Raw genomic sequence first — 16014 nt, forward strand, 5'->3', positions numbered from 1 at the left:
AGTGGGTTAACTTCAGTTATTTAGTTCAATGTACTTTTACTGAAGCGTACTGAGTGTACTGAATATTGGTCATCTGGGAAAACACAGATAAAAAGGTGCGTTCTCTTCCCTTAAAATCTTAAGGTACAGTGGAGCAGACAGACATACGAATAGTTAGTTTAGTATGGTGTGGGAGAATGATAGGATGTTTAATTCAATAGAAGTATGAATGATCTGAAGAAAACAGATGTTGAAAAGAATGATTGACTTTGGGCTTGAGGCTCAGGAAAGATTTGGAGAATATGATTAATTGCCATAGTTTGGGCCTTTAGAAAAAGATAATCGAAAACTTAGGAACAGGTAACCCAATTAAAAAGTGAGGAAAATACCTGAATAAACATTTATGCACAAAAGGTTTGCAAATGGCCAACAGGCAAGTGCAAAGATGCTCACCCTCATTAGTCATGATGGGGAATGCAAGTTAAAATCACAGTGAGATAACACTTCAAGGTCAATAACATGACGTTAATCAAAAGACACAATAATAATAACCAGTGTTGGCAAGATTGTAGGGAAGTTTTATGTTGATTATGGGAATGTAAAATGGAATAGCTGCTTTGGAAAACAATCTAGTTCCTTAAAAACTTGAACATAGAGTTGCCACATGATCCATTGATGCCACTCGTAGGTTTTGTTTATATGCGAAAGAATTGATAACAAATGTCCACATAAAAACTCATATGTGAATTTTAATGGCAGCATTATTCATGATAACCAGAAAGTGAAACATCCTTCATGTCCATCAGCTGATGAATGGATAAACGATTGTGATATATCCATACACTAGACTATTACTCAGTTATACAAAAGAATGAAAAACTGATACATGCTGCAACATGATGAATTTTGAAAATATCATAAGTGAAAGCAACCAGTCAGAAAGGAACACATTGTATGATTCTATTTATATGAAACATCCATAATAGCCAAATCTGTAAAAGCAGAAAGTAGATTAGTAATCAGGGTTTGGAGGAGGAGGGAATGGGGAGTGACTGCTAATGGGTAGAGGTATTCTTTTTGGAGTGATGAAAATGTTCTAAAATTAGATCGTGATGATGGTTGCCCAACTTTGTGATTTTACTAAAAAACCACTGAATTGTACATTTCTAAAGGCCAAATTTCATAGTATTTAAATTATAACTTATTAAAAATATCTGCTTAAAAGCTTAGGGAATAACATGAGTATATGTAGGTATAAATTATACGTTTATTTTACACTGGAGAGTGAATTCCTGTTAGACAATGAACTCCTGAAACAGGAACAGCATCTTATATCTAGAACAAAACCTAGCATCTAGAGGGTCCTCAGTTTTTTTCCATCATGCTATTATGACAAATTTCGAATATATAGAAAAGTTGAAAGAGGATTATACAGTGGACACCCATATATATACTCATTCTTGAGATTCTACACTTAATAGTTTGCTAAATTTGCTTTATCACATAGCTGTTCATCTAACCTTTCTCTTCTTCAGTTCAACCAGTGTTTTTGATGCCTTTCAAAGTAACTTAGACATCAGTATACTTCACCCCTAGACTTCAGCATTGTATTGTTAACTAGCATTTATATTTCTTAATGGTTCTTTTAATTTTTTTGAAGGTGTAATTTGCAAAGTGAAATGCATAAATCTTTATTTTTAATGCTTGTTTTGGGGGGGAGAGAGAGAGAGAGCGCGCGCGCGCACATGTGAGTGGGGGTGGGGTGTGATGGGGGGAGGGGGACAGAGAATCTGAAGCTGGCTCTGTGCTTGAACTCACTAACTCTGTGATCATGACCTGAGCTGAAGTTGGACACTTAACCAACTGAGCCACCCAGGCATGCAAAATGTATAAATCTTAAGTATATTATTCAAGTTTTGTGAAATGTGTACACCTGTGTGATATATAATATCATTAAGGTAAAGATTATCAATATCTCTAAAAAGTTTTCTTTTGCTCCTTTATAATTATTTGCACACCCCCCCACTTCCACTCAGGCAAACACTGTTCTGAATTAAAAAAAATTTTTTTGCTAATTCTAGAATTTCATATAAATCAAATCATACAGTATAAACTCTTGTGAAAGGATTTCTTTCATTAAGCATAATATCCTTTTTTACTTTTTATTTATTTATTTTTTTACTTAAGACTTTATTTTTTTGAGAAGTTTTAGGTTCACAGCAAAATCGAAGGGTAGGTAGAGATTTCCCATATACTCTCTGCACTCTAACATGCATAGCCTCCTGCATTATCAACATCCCCTCCAGGGTGACACATGGTTCACTCTTTGTATTTTACATTCTATGGATTTTTGCAAATGTGTAATGGCATGTGTCCATCATTATGGTTTCATATATTTTTCACTGTCTTGAAGGTACAATATTTTGGGGATTCATCTATGTTGTTGCATATATCAGTAGTTCTTTCCTTTTTATTGCTATATACATTCTATGGATATACCATAGTGTATTTTAGCCTTTTTCCTGTTGATGGATATTTGGGCTATTTCCAGTTTTGGTTATTATAAGTAAAGCTGTCCTGGACATTCTTCTACAAGTTTCTTGTAGACATGTGCTATTCTTTGTTTTGTGTAGATATCTAACAGTGGAAGTATATGTTTAGGTTTCTTTCTTTTTTGTTTTTTTTTTTTTAAAGTAATCAGGTTTTTTTTTTTTTTTCTGAAATGTGTGCCATTTTGCATTCCCATCAGCATTGTATAAGATTTCCAATTGTTCCATATCTTTACCAGCATTTGGTGTTAGCAGTCATTTTTTACTTGTTGCCAATGTGATGGATGTGGTTGTGATATCTCAGTGTGGTTTTAATTTGCATTTCATTGATGAGCAATTATTTTGAAGTTTTTCAAGTAGTTATTGACTATTAATATATTTACCTTTTTGAAGAGTATGTTAGATATTGGCTCATTGTTAACTCTTGTTTGGGTTTTGTTACTGATTTGTGATTTATTTTATATATTCTGAATTCAAATCCTTTGTCACATACATATTTTGGGAATATTTTTTGCCAGCCTGTGACTTGGCTAATTAATTTTTAATAGGTGTCTCTTGGGGCACCTGGGTGGCTCAGTCGGTTGAGCTTCCGACTTTGGCTCAGGTCATGATCTCATGGTCTGTGACTTGAGCCCCACCTTGGAGCCTGTTGGGCTCTGTGCTGACAGCTCAGAGCCTGGAGCCTGCTTCCGATTCTGTGTCTCCCTCTCTTTCTGACCCTCCCCCGTTCATGCTCTGTCTCTCTCTGTCTCAAAAATAAACATTAAAACAAAATTTTAAATAGGTGTCTCTTGAGCAGAGTATTTTTTCGTTTTAAGAATCTTTTTTTGATGATTTATTTTTGACAGAGCAAGAGTGGAGGAGGGGCTGGGGGGGGGGGCGGTCACAGAGAATCCGAAGCAGGTTTTTTCACTGTCAACCCAGAGCCCGATGCAGGTCTTGAAACTCAGATCATAACCTGAGCCAAAGGCAACTGAGCCACCAGGTGTGCCTTGAGCAGAGAGTTTTAAATTTTGATTAAATGCAAATTTCATATTTTCCTTTTTTAACTGTTCTGTCATCAAGAGGTGACTAGATTTTTCTTCTGTGTTAATAGAGGGAGAAAGCAACTTTAGTATTTGCTTGCAGAGTAGTAGAAATTAGTTTTCTCTTCTGTGTAAAGCAGGGATTATTTTATTGTGGGTGCTGTGGATTCCTCTGATACTCTGGTAAGCCTATGAACCTCTTCTCAGAAGGCTTTAAGCATCTTGATTTTGATATGCCATGGTATCCTTTCTACATGTTACATTATGGTTTTTAGGTCTGTGGGTTTATAGTTTTCATATATACTTAGAAAAATTGTGGGCATTATTTCTTTAAAAATTTTTTTTTAAATGTTTATTTATTTTTGAGAGAAAGAGAGAGAGTGCAAGAAGGGGAGGGGCAGAGAGAGAGGGAGACACAGAATCCGAAGCAGGCTCCAGGCTCTCGGCTGTCAGTGTAGAGCCCGATGTGGAGCTCAAACTCACGAACCGTGAGATCATGACCTGAGCTGAAGTCTGACGCTTAACTGACTGAGCCACCCAGGTGCCCCCATTATTTCTTGAAATATGTTTTTCAGTTCTCCTCTTTCCTTTGGAGACAGTAATTACATGTCTATTAGGCTGCCTGAAGTTCAGCAGAGCTCTCTGATGGTCTGTTCATTTTTGTTCATTTACCTTTTATTTTGATTCATTATTGAGAGTTTCTATTTCTGTTCTAGTTCACTAATCTTGTGTATCTAATCTGCTATTAATCACATCTAACTTATATTTTATCTCAGATACTGCATTTTTCATCTCTGGATTGTTAAAACCTTTCATATTTCTCCTTGTTTACACTTTCTTAAATGTCTTTTTATTTATATAGCCATTTTAATGTCCGTGTTTACTAATGCTATGAACTGTATCATACCTAGGTCTTTTTCTAATGACTGACTTTTCCCCCCTCATCTGTGTTGTATTTTCTTACATCTTTGCATGCCTGTTAATTTTTAAATTAAAAACTTAAAAAAAATTTTTATTTAATTTGAGAGAGAGAGAGCACGTGCGCAAACGAGCATGAGCAGGGGAAGGGCAGAGAGAATGGGAGAGAATCCCAATCTCCATACTCACTCGTGAACCGTGAAGTCATGACCTGAGCGGAAATCAAGAGTTGGACACTTAACTGACTGAACCACCCAGGTGCTCCATGTGCCTGGTAATTATTAATTGGATGCCAGACATTGTAAATTTTATCTTGTTGGGTGCTGGATATATTTGTATGCTAGCAAAAAGTGAAGTTCCTTGGAAATAATTCACTTGGCTTGCTTTAAATGTTTTTGTTTTGTTTTGTTTTTGGTTTAAATGTTGTTTAGTTGAGATCAGAACCACCATTAGCTTGGGGCCAGTTTTGTCCCACTACTGCCACAATTTGCCTTTTGAGTTATTTCTTGATGTTTTTTTCTTTCTTCCTGCTGAGAACACAAACTATTCCCAATTTTGCGTTCAGTCTTGAGGATTATTTTCTTTGCTTTTTTCTTGTGGTTCTTTTCGTGGCCTCAGTAGTTCTTGCATGAACTGATTAATACTTAGCTGAAGACTGGAGTTGGACCCTCTGCAGGTATAAAGAGCTCGCTTGCTCACCCACTCTCTCTGAACAGGTCTTTCTTGTTTGGTACTCTGCCCTGCAACTCGAGCCACCTTAAGTCTCCCTGGACTCACTACTCTGTCTTCTCATCCGAGGAGACTACCGAGTTCTTGGATTTCCTCTTTCTTATCCCTGGTTTAGAAACTCTGTCGAGGTGGTATGGTGGCACAAACATACACCTCATTTTTCTTGTTTCCCATGTCTCAGGACTCACTGGCTAAACTGCCTGATACCTAGTTTTGAAAAATACTATTTCCTATGTTTTATCTTTTTTGTTTTTTTAACATGTGCTTCTATGTTAATACATTAATGACAGTTAGAAGGAAGTCTAATAACTATCATAGTTTCCAAGGAGTAATGTGTGTAAATGGTATTTTGAGATAACTTCACAACTGTTACTTGATATATCTGATTTTTGTAGGGTTTACAATTGATGGCGATGCAGTTGTGATTTGTTACTTGTATTAATAATTAAACTCGCAACTGTGATTTGTTACTTTCATAATTAAACATGCTATATTTTAAATACTTAATATATTTTTTTCATTGAAATTCATGAAGTTCCTAAATTCTATCAAAAGGCCCAGATTAAGATGCACTGTTCTGGGGGCAGTCGGTTATACATCTGGCTATTGATTTGGGCTCAGGTCATGATCTCACAGTTCGTTAGATTGAGCCCCCCCGCATTGGTCTCCACACTGACAGCATGGAGCCTGCTTCTGATTCCCTCTCTCCCTTCCTCTGCCCTTCCCCCACTCACTTTCTCCCTCTTTCTCTCAAAATAAATAAATATGAAAAGAAAAAGATGCACTGTTCTGAAGGAAGAGAGTATTTTAGGAAATTCTAACCAGAGATTAGGGAGATGCCTTTTTCATTTCAGGGCTCTAATTCATTCTTTTTGCAAAACAGCAAAGATTTGAAACTTCAGAACCATCTTTCATCAAAATCCCTCTTAATTTTTAATTAATATTAAGTATAAATTATAGTGGCTATTTTTCAGAGCTCTGTTAGTGATGTTTCTTTTGTTTCACAAGATCAAGCAGTGGATACTTCCTTTGTTTTAATGGTTTAGACAACACAGGTTGGGAGTTGACTCAACCTTGTCATTGCTAACGAGGTTGAGGTGACCTGACTTGTTTTATAACTGAGATGATATTCATTGATGATGACCAATTTGAGATCTTACCAGGGGCAGTTAATAACAGGCTTTATTCCTCAATAGAAACTGATAAAATATTTATGGTTAAACAGCAAGATTATACAAAATATTTTCTGGATTGTACCTTTTATAATTTAAGTAAAATGGCTGTGGTACTGGATTTTGGATGCTTTAGTTACTACTTTAGTAAGTCTTTTCCTTCTCAGATGAATGAAGATAAATGGCCATGTTTCATAACCTGTAAGTATAATATGTTCCAAGAGTCTCCTGTCATAAGGATTAAAAAAGTTATGAAGTTATTCTAGCTAGAAAACTGACTAGAAATTCAGATTCAGTGGATCTATATGAAGATGGTATTTAATGGAGTGTGTGTTTTATAGATTTCTTACTGGACAGTAAATATGCTTGAATTATGCCATTAATTTTGTAAAAAGTGATTTTTTCCCCCTAAATTGCATGATGATATATGTTTTTTGTATTGTTAGGGTAACGGTGAGGGACTGGGATGGAGTTTGTCTTGATGAAAGTGGCATAATGGAGTGTTTGGAATTAAAAAAAAATTTTTTTTAATGTTTATTTTTCAGAGAGAGACAGAATGTGAGTGAGGGAGGGGCAGAGAGAGCAGGAGACACAGAATCCAAAGCAGGCTCCAGGCTCTGATCTGTCAGCACAGAGCCCGATGCAGGCCTTAAACTCACCAACTGTGAGATCATGACCTGAGCCAAAGTCAGACGCTTAACTGACTGAGCCACCCAGGCAACCCTGGAGTGGTTGGGATTTAAATTCTTTGTCAATTTCTAACTACATGAAAGTTCTTTGCTATAATTTTTTCATATGTAGAATCAGAAAGATAATTTATGTTACCCACTAATAGTCACCAACACTATCATTTTTTTTAATATCATAAGAATAATTCTATTATAGGGACACCTGGGTGGCTGAGTTGGTTAACCATCCAACTATTGATCTCAGCTTAGGTCTTGATCTCAGGGTCATGAGTTCAAGATCTGCATGAAGCCTACTTAAAAAAAATAAAGAATAATTATAATACTTTGCTCTTAGGGATAATTGTTTTTTGGGGGGGAGTTTGCATTAATTTTTTTTTTCTTTGAGAGAGCATGAGCGGGGGAGGCGGCAAAGAGGAGGGAGGGAGGGGGCAAAGAAAAGGGAGGGAAGGAGGAAGGGGGAGAGAGAGAGAAGGAGAAAGACTAAGCAGACTTTATGCTCAGTGCAGAGCCTGATGAGGGGCTTGATCCCATGCCCCAGGGATCATGACCTGAGCTGAAATCAAGAGTTGGGCCCTCAACCAACTGAGCCACTCAGGTGCCCAGGGGTGGGGGATGCATTTTGCCTAGGAGTGCTTGACATTTTTTTTATTGGGTGCATCAGAAAATAAAGAACTTTTCTTAGATATTTCTGATACTACGTTTCTGAGAAAACTCAGTTTCTTAGCACCTTATTTTTGGAAGGTAGTTGTTAATGGAATGCTAAAGAATGAATTTATTCTTTGTATTTATCAGGTCATTTAAAATTATGTTATAAACTACTCCCCATATAACATTAATTGTGGACTCTGTAAGGGGATTAACGTAGTACAACATATAGAAACTTGAAAGTAGTAATGCTAAATTACTGGCTTCAAATAATAATAGCCAGTGTATAATTTGTTCATACTTTATATTTCAAAACAAGGATATGGAAGAAATATTTTTATAGAATTTATATTCCTAATTTCCCTTTTAGTCAAATCCTCTTGATTTATTTAAAATGACTTTATTTTGCTAGGTGTTGAAGATGAAACAAGAATAGATATGCAGTATCCTGCTCAGTACAAAGGCCAAGAGCTGTATTCACAGCAAGAGGATGAGCAGCCACAGGGATGGGTGTCTTGGGCCTGGTCATTTGTGCCTGCAATTGTGAGTTATGATGATAATGAGGAAGACTTCCTTGGGAATGATCCTACATCAGCCATGCATCAGCAAAAAGCACAGACTTTGAAGGATCCTATTGTGTCTATAGGATTTTATTGCACAAAGGCAACTGTAACTTTCAAAGTAGGTTTCCTTTTTCTTGCTGTTTGTATTTCTTTCATCTTTAATGCATAAATTTTGATTTCTGGAAAGGATCTAGTTGAAAGTTTGTTTTACACTTAGTAGATGTAAGATAGTCTAGCAATCCTTACTTCATAAAATTATTTCCTCTCTAGAGTTCAGATTAGAAGTTTGGTCTGGGTATATAAATTTCAGAAGATTTTGTTAAGACTAGAATCAGTGTGGATATAAAAAAGGAAAGGTTCTAGGGCCAAACTCTGGGGCACTGTGGTGTTAAGTATTTGGAAAGAAGAGGCAAAAATAGTGTGGGAAACTGAAAATAAGTTAGGCAGAAAACCAAGAGTGTCTGTCTGGAAGCTGAGTGCCATAAATGTTTTAAAGTTGACAGAGTAGGTCATTTGTGAGAATGGATCATTAGATTTGGCATTGTGGGAATTGTTGGTGATCTTGAATAGAGCAGTGATTTGACACTGGCAGAATCTTAGTTGGAGCTGGCTGAAAGCAAATGGGAACACTGGTGGGAATGTAAAATGGTATAGTTGCTGTGGAAAATAGTTTGGTGGTTCCTCAAAAAGTTAAACATAGAGTTATATGACTCAGCAATTCCATTCCTAGGTATATAGTCAAAACTGTACTCAAACAAATAGACATACATGAATGTTCATGAAAACATTATTCACAATGGGCAAAAGGTTGAACCAACCTGAGGTCCCTGGCTCGCTTGGTTGGGAGAGCATGCGGCTCTTGAGTTTGGAGTTGTGGGTTTGAGCCCGACATTGGGTATAGAGATTACTTAAAATAAAACAAAAATCCTAGAAAAATAGTTGAAACAACCCAAATGTTTATCAGTGAGTGAAAGAATAATAGCCTTTTCAGAAGATTGTGGATATTCTATTTTGGTAGTATACTAAACTCAGCAAGTGGTAGTTTTTAAAAAAGGCTACTTTAAAAAGGTATCTCCAGCTCTTGGAAATTGCCTGGTATATATTGAACAAGTAAATAAATTTATCCATCCTACGTATCTCCTTGTCTGCTTTCCATCTTCCAAAATTTTGGGATTCTTTTTTAGATTATACTTCTTCAGTTTTATTTGTCTTTGTTGGTTTATTGTGGAGGCATTTTTCCTGAAGGAGGTAAACACCTGTGTTCAACCTGTGACGTTGTATTCCAGGTAACTTGTTAGATACTGGAAGTGTCGCACAGAAAAAAAAAATCAAGTTTTTGCTTCATGGTGTTTTTAATTTGACTTGTTGTTTAACTACTGAAGTATCTTGCTATGCAATTTATAACAACAGCAGATGGTAGATAAAAATATTTAATTTTTTTAATTAAAAAATTTTTTTTTAATGTTTTTTTTTAAATTTATTTTTGAGAGAGAGAGAGAAAGAGAGAGTACGAGTGGGGTAAGGGCAGAGAGAGAGGGAGACACAGAATCTGAAGCAGGCTCCAGGCCCCAAGCTGTCAGCACAGAGCCCAACATGGGGCTCAAACTCGTGAACTGAGAGATCATGACCTGAGCCGAAGTCGGACGCTCAACTGACTGAACCACCCAGGTGCCCCTAGATAAAAATATTTTAAAGTAAACAGTCTTTAAAGACTTTTCTAATTAAAAGCATTAAGTATTTTCTAATATGACAAACCCTGAAAAATGTAGAACGTGAGTTTTAACAAAATTTGAGCTTAATTGGTTTAAAAGATTTTTTTTTTGGTAATAAAATTTGGGGCAAAAATGGTAAAATAGCTGTGCTATTTTGACATCATTTTTTTCTGAATTCTTCTAGGGAACACATTTTTTTATTAATTTCACAATTAAAATTCACTGATACAGCTTTGAAAGGGACTATGCATCAGTCTGTAAAATTAAAAATAAAACAATAAAATCTTTAAAATATATAATAAAAAAGCCACTGTTGCCAGCAATTATTACATATATTGTCAGTTTTATTTTTTTAGTTTATTAAAAATTTTTTATTATATGATCATCTCTGCTTTTAATAGATGTTTTTGGCAACAACTGTAATTGCATTATTTGTAAGTATAAATATTCAAGCTTAAGTTCTAAAAGATACATAAACATATCTTAGTAACAGCAGCATGAATGAACTATTTAGAGAACTTACATTATACTTATAGTTTTTAGTGGTATAATTGTTTTTTGAGTATAGTTGAAACACAATGTTACATTAGTTTGAGGTGTACAATGAAATGATTCCACATCTCTCTACACATCTGTATACATTATGGTATGCTCACCACAAGTCTAGCTACCAAATATCACCATGCAATGCTATTACAGTATCATTGACTATATTCCCTATGGTGTGCCTTTTATATTCCCTTGACTTAATTCGTTCTGTAACCAGAACCCTGTATATTTCAATCTCCTCCATCCATTTTGCTCATCGCCTCCCCCCCGCCAGGCCCCTCCCCTCTGACAACTGTCAGTTTGTTCTCTATATTTATGGTCTGATTCTTCTTATTGTTTGTTCATTTGTCTTGGTTTAAAATAATTTTTTTAATGTTTATTTATTTTTGAGGGAGATACAGAGCAGCATGAGCAGGGGAGAAGCAGAGAGAGAGAGGGAGACACAGAATCCGAAACAGGCTCCAGGCTCTGAACTGTCAGCATACAGTCCAACCTGGGGCTTGAACTCATGAACTGTGAGATCATGACCTGAGCCCAAGTCAGGTGCTTAGCCAACTGAGCCACCCAGGTGCCCCATTTGTTTTCGTTTTTAAATTCCACATATTTGTGAAAGCATATGTTTATTGCCAGTTCTAGATGATAAAAAAGTTACTTTTAATCTAAGTTTGTGAGGGAAGTTAGGGATTGCTAGCAAAAGTTCTATCTTTTCTGGTGAGTTTTGTTTATTTACTTTTAAATTTGAAATTATTCTGGTATATTTCTCTTCATTGATAGGAAGAATTGTATTAAACTGAGTCAGAATAGTTTGTATTTATATACAAAACTTTTATAGACTTTTGGGGCAGTACTTGTCATTAGTTAATACATTTAAAATTTTTTTCGAACATTTATGTCTCTAAGGTTTCTCTAAGGGAAATCCGTTGATATTTAGGAGGAAAACATTAGAGTTCATTGTTCAGCTTGGACTTAAAGAATGTATGGAATTAATTTGTGGTTCATATTTTGGTCAGAAAATAAGGTCGTGTTTCTACATTAGCATTCTGAACAGTTGATACGAATCCAACAAAAATCATGCCAAATTAAATGTAGCGTTTTAAAAATCACATTGAAAATTGTTCTTGTAATGTTTGAGTCCTTTTAATCAATTAATTGCTTTTTCTCTACAATAATTGTAGACAGCTGAAGGGTGATCAGGTTTAAAATACTGACTTTACTTGAGTATTTCATAGAATTGTACTTTAAAATAATGACATTGTGTATACTAGTTCTAGAAGCATCTAAGAAATAAGGGCTCATATGTAATAAACTCTTTGCTATTAGGAAATGAGAATAAGTAGTTGATTTTAAGTATAAAGAAGTTATCATGCTTAAAATAACTTTTTGGTTTAGTAAGTTCTATTTGACCAAAGTTAAATATTGTTTTTGTAACTTATTTTTTTTAATGTTTGTTTTTGAGAGAGAGAGAGAGAGAGCAAGCAAGTGCGTGATGAGCTCGAGCCAGGTAGGGGCAGAGAGAGAGGGAGACACAGAATCTGAAGCAGGCTCCAGGCTGGGCCTGTCAGCACAGAGCCCGTCGCGGGGCTCAAACTCATAAACTGCGAGATGATGACCTGAACTGAAGTTGGGCGCTTAACTGAGGTGCCCCCGTTTGAAAAATCCATCCACTGCATAGGAGTTTAAGGAAGGGTCTCATTAGCAAACATGGCAGAATACCTTTAAAAAAATAAAAACTTTAGGGGCACCTGGGTGGCTCAGTCAGTTAAGTGTCCGACTTCAGCTCAGGTCATGATCTCGGTTTGTGAGTTCAAGCCCCGCGTTTGGCTCTGTGCTGACAGCTCAGAGCCTGGAGCCTGCTTCAGATTCTGTCTCTCCCTCTCTCTCTGCCCCTTCCTCGCACATGTTATGTCTCTGTTTCTCAAAAACAAGTAAACATTAAAAAAAAAATTAAAAAAAAAACCTTTATTTTAGAACAGTTTTATATTTACAGAAAACTTGCAAAATACAGAGAGTTCACATATACTCATTACTCAGTTTCCCTATTAACATCTTATGCTATCATAGTACATTTGTCAAAACTAGGAAGCCAACACTGGGGCATTACTGTTAAATTCCAGAGTTTAATTGCATTTTATAAAGTTGTTTTCTGTAACATGATCCAAACCAGGATACTATACTGCATTCAGAAAAGTACCTTTGGAAGATAATTTATCTCGTTTTTGGATACATACAAGTAATGTGTTGTAAGCTTCAGGGGTGCAAGAGTTGTTGTTTTGGCAGCATCTTGATTAGTACTTGTTATCCAGCTGTCACCCATTAAGTGTTTGCATCACTGAATGAGTCTGAGACATTCTATGAGACACAAACGTTGAAAGTAAACACCCACGAACCTACTTCCCTCACAGAATTAGAATAAGTTTTGTTGAATCTCTTTGTGTCTGTTCATAATTTTCTTTTTGATGGAAACTTTGGGAGAAATTTTGTAAATGATTGAACTAAACCTGGTTGAATGTATATTGAATTGAGGTTAAAATACATAAAATTTTTCGCAGAATGTATGAATAGTTATATAACTATGGGACTTATACACAACTTTACCTTTTCAAGCAATATTGTTAAAACAAGTTAAATAAAATAAGATGGCATTAAATTTTCTATGTGAGTTTAGACTCGCATTTTCAACCTTTATACCATGGATAATCTGTCACAGCTGTTTTTGTTGCACCTGTTTTCCTGCTTAATAATTAAATTTCCTGAATCTTAAAATTGGCCCTGTTTCCATCAATTCATCATAATAATGACAGTTTATTGCTTTCCTAATACTAATTTTACTTAATATTCTTACATTGTTTCTTAGCTCACTGAAATGCAAGCTGAGAGTAGTTATTATAGCCCTCAGAAAGTTAAATCTAAAGAAGTATTGTGTTGGGAACAAGAAGGAACTACAGTTGAGGTAATCTTTCAACATTGAACATATATTTTTAAAACTTTTTGAATGGCCTTTAATGTTTAATAAATGCAAGCTTTTATCATAAGTGGTATGTTTAAAGTACATTTATGGTTTTATAATTCTATTTTAGTCATCAGTAGTATTGGTTGAAATATTTAACAAAGATTTTATTGTAACATGGAATGTTAATTTATCCTTTCATTTTCTTCATTTAACTTGTGTGAGCTCATATATATGTGTAGATTAATGTTCGTAAGGTGCCAGTCATTGAGGATACAAAGATTTGAGGATACAGAGACAAGTAAGATATTTCTTAATTTAATAGGGTTATGATCTGAGGAGAATAAATTTGCAAAGGCCATAATCCTAAAGAAGTTGTTTTTCCTAATTTAGAAGTTTTACAAGAAAAGCCTATATATAACATTTTTATGAAATTCAAATTCTTGGTTCTAATGTTTCCTTCTCTCTTATAGGCCCTTATGATGGGAGAGCCTTTTTTTGATTGCCAGATTGGTTTTGTTGGTTGCAGAGCCATGTGCCTTAAAGGAATTATGGGTGTTAAAGATTTTGAAGAGAATATGAATAGAAGTGAAACTGTAAGTCAAATTCAGCCTTTCCTCCCTCCTCCTTCTCCTCCTTCTTCTTTTTGGATAAAAGACAGGGATAATGAAGTGCTTATTGAAGTGTTTAACCATACCAAAAAATCTGTTAGACTACATATATCTTTGGCTTAAGAGAGGAACTTTACTGTTTTCCCCTATAAGAAATTATAGAGCTCAGGGGAATTTAGAAAGTTGGTAGCACTTAACACCTGGACAGTAGTTCCAAATACTTTTCAATTCATAAATGTTTCTTCTTTCTTGTTTATGGTAGCCACTTGGAGTTCCTTTTTGGTTTGTTAAAATGTTCTTTGCCAATATAGGCAGTGAAAAATGGAGACAACGTTTCTTGTCTTTTTATAGGACTTCAAGTTGTAGTGACTACTAAATGGGTATTATAAAACCAAGGTTTTATTTTCTTTAGCAGTTCAATGAGTTTTCCTCCTGTTAAGAAATTTTTGTATTTATTTTCAGGAAGCCTGTTTCTTCATTTGTGGTGAAAATTTGAGTATGAAAGGTTTGACATACCTCACAAACTCATTGTTTGATTACCGAAGTCCAGAAAATAATGGTACTCGTGCAGAATTCATCTTGGATGCAGCCCATCATAAGGTTAGAGAATATATAGTTGAGCCAGTTTTTAGGCTCTGTTAGGGCGGATGCTTTGTGTGAATAGTTGGGATTGCCATTTTTCTTCTCAAGTAAAATATTCTAAATGATGGTTGTTCATTGAAACATTTAGAGTATTTTTGTCCAGTTTCTACATCTAGAAAAGTTTAAAGAGTGCACAAAGATCTCTACTTATATATAGTATGTAGCCAGTTAGTTGGTTTATCCATTCTCTAAAGTTAAGATAGTCATGGAGGAAACTTGTAGCGTTGTCTTCTAATTTTAGTTCCTCTGTTTAGGGGATAAATGGGAAGAGATGAAGAATTTCACGTTTTACTATGTATGTATCTTAGTGTTATTTGAATTTTTCATATAAAATCCGTGTACTTCTATGGAATAAATTTAAACATTCAAAAAAAGGTTACCTGAAGGTTAATATAATAGAATAAATAAAATATATTTTAACTCTTTTTGCTATGTTTACTTTTATAAAGAAATTAATTTTAATCTGCATACTTACATACATTATACATATTTTAGTATATCTTTAGTATTTAAGTTTCATTTAAGTGTACTGGATTATTTAAGGATTAAATATATTTGAGGGTATATATATTATTAGACAGTTTTGTGATGTTGATAAAGGTCAAGGGTATACTATCCTATTCCATTACAAGTGTTCATTAACCAGACATTGATAAAGTGTTCAAAAGGTCTAGTAGAATTATGGATGTCCTGTTGTAGAGTTAACATTACCTTTCTTAGAAGTGAATCCTTTGGCTAGCCTCTGTTGTTTTGGTAATTCTTTGATTTGATACACATTCTGTGTAAGGATGTGTGTCTGATTCTTGACCTATTAGGTTTTAAACTCAACTTCTATACAATGTGTGTTCTATTTGCTTTTCTTTGTTGGCAGGAGACATACACTGAGATAGCTGGAATGCAAAGGTTTGGGGCTTTTTACATGGATTACCTGTATACAATGGAGAACATCAGTGGCAAAGGTACTAGTTTCTTTCCTTTACATTTGCTTTTCTTTGAACAAGAGAAACAAAAGACTCTTCAGAATCAGTTGGTCCTTGACTGGTTGTCATCTATTACATCAGATTTACCTTCTGTTACTTTGGGGAATGGTGTAATTTTAATATCATGTTAGAATTTGCTTAGACCCTTAGATTTTTAATCCTTTCTTATATATAACCAACTAAATTTATATAACCAACTAGATTTAGTTCTATTATGTACCAAGTACTAAAATTTTGATACATCAAATTTCATATTGTATTAAGTTGTCCGAAAGCATAAACATTTCCTTTTAGGTATTAAATA

General features: G+C 34.9%; 1 protein-coding gene across 17 annotated transcripts in view; it reads left to right on the forward strand.

The window, feature by feature from the left end:
• VPS13B (vacuolar protein sorting 13 homolog B) overlaps positions 1-16014 on the forward strand; it is a 798280-nt gene that overhangs the window by 86838 nt on the left and 695428 nt on the right. For all 17 annotated transcript variants that reach the window (XM_042972776.1, XM_007073303.3, XM_042972777.1 and 14 more), the window contains exons 8-12: positions 8119-8387; positions 13385-13480; positions 13951-14073; positions 14551-14688; positions 15602-15689. In XM_042972776.1, the coding sequence (XP_042828710.1) occupies positions 8119-8387; positions 13385-13480; positions 13951-14073; positions 14551-14688; positions 15602-15689 (714 nt within the window). The remainder of the gene's footprint in view (positions 1-8118; positions 8388-13384; positions 13481-13950; positions 14074-14550; positions 14689-15601; positions 15690-16014) is intronic.

Source organism: Panthera tigris, chromosome F2, assembly GCF_018350195.1.
Source record: "Panthera tigris isolate Pti1 chromosome F2, P.tigris_Pti1_mat1.1, whole genome shotgun sequence".
Taxonomy (NCBI): domain Eukaryota; kingdom Metazoa; phylum Chordata; class Mammalia; order Carnivora; family Felidae; genus Panthera; species Panthera tigris.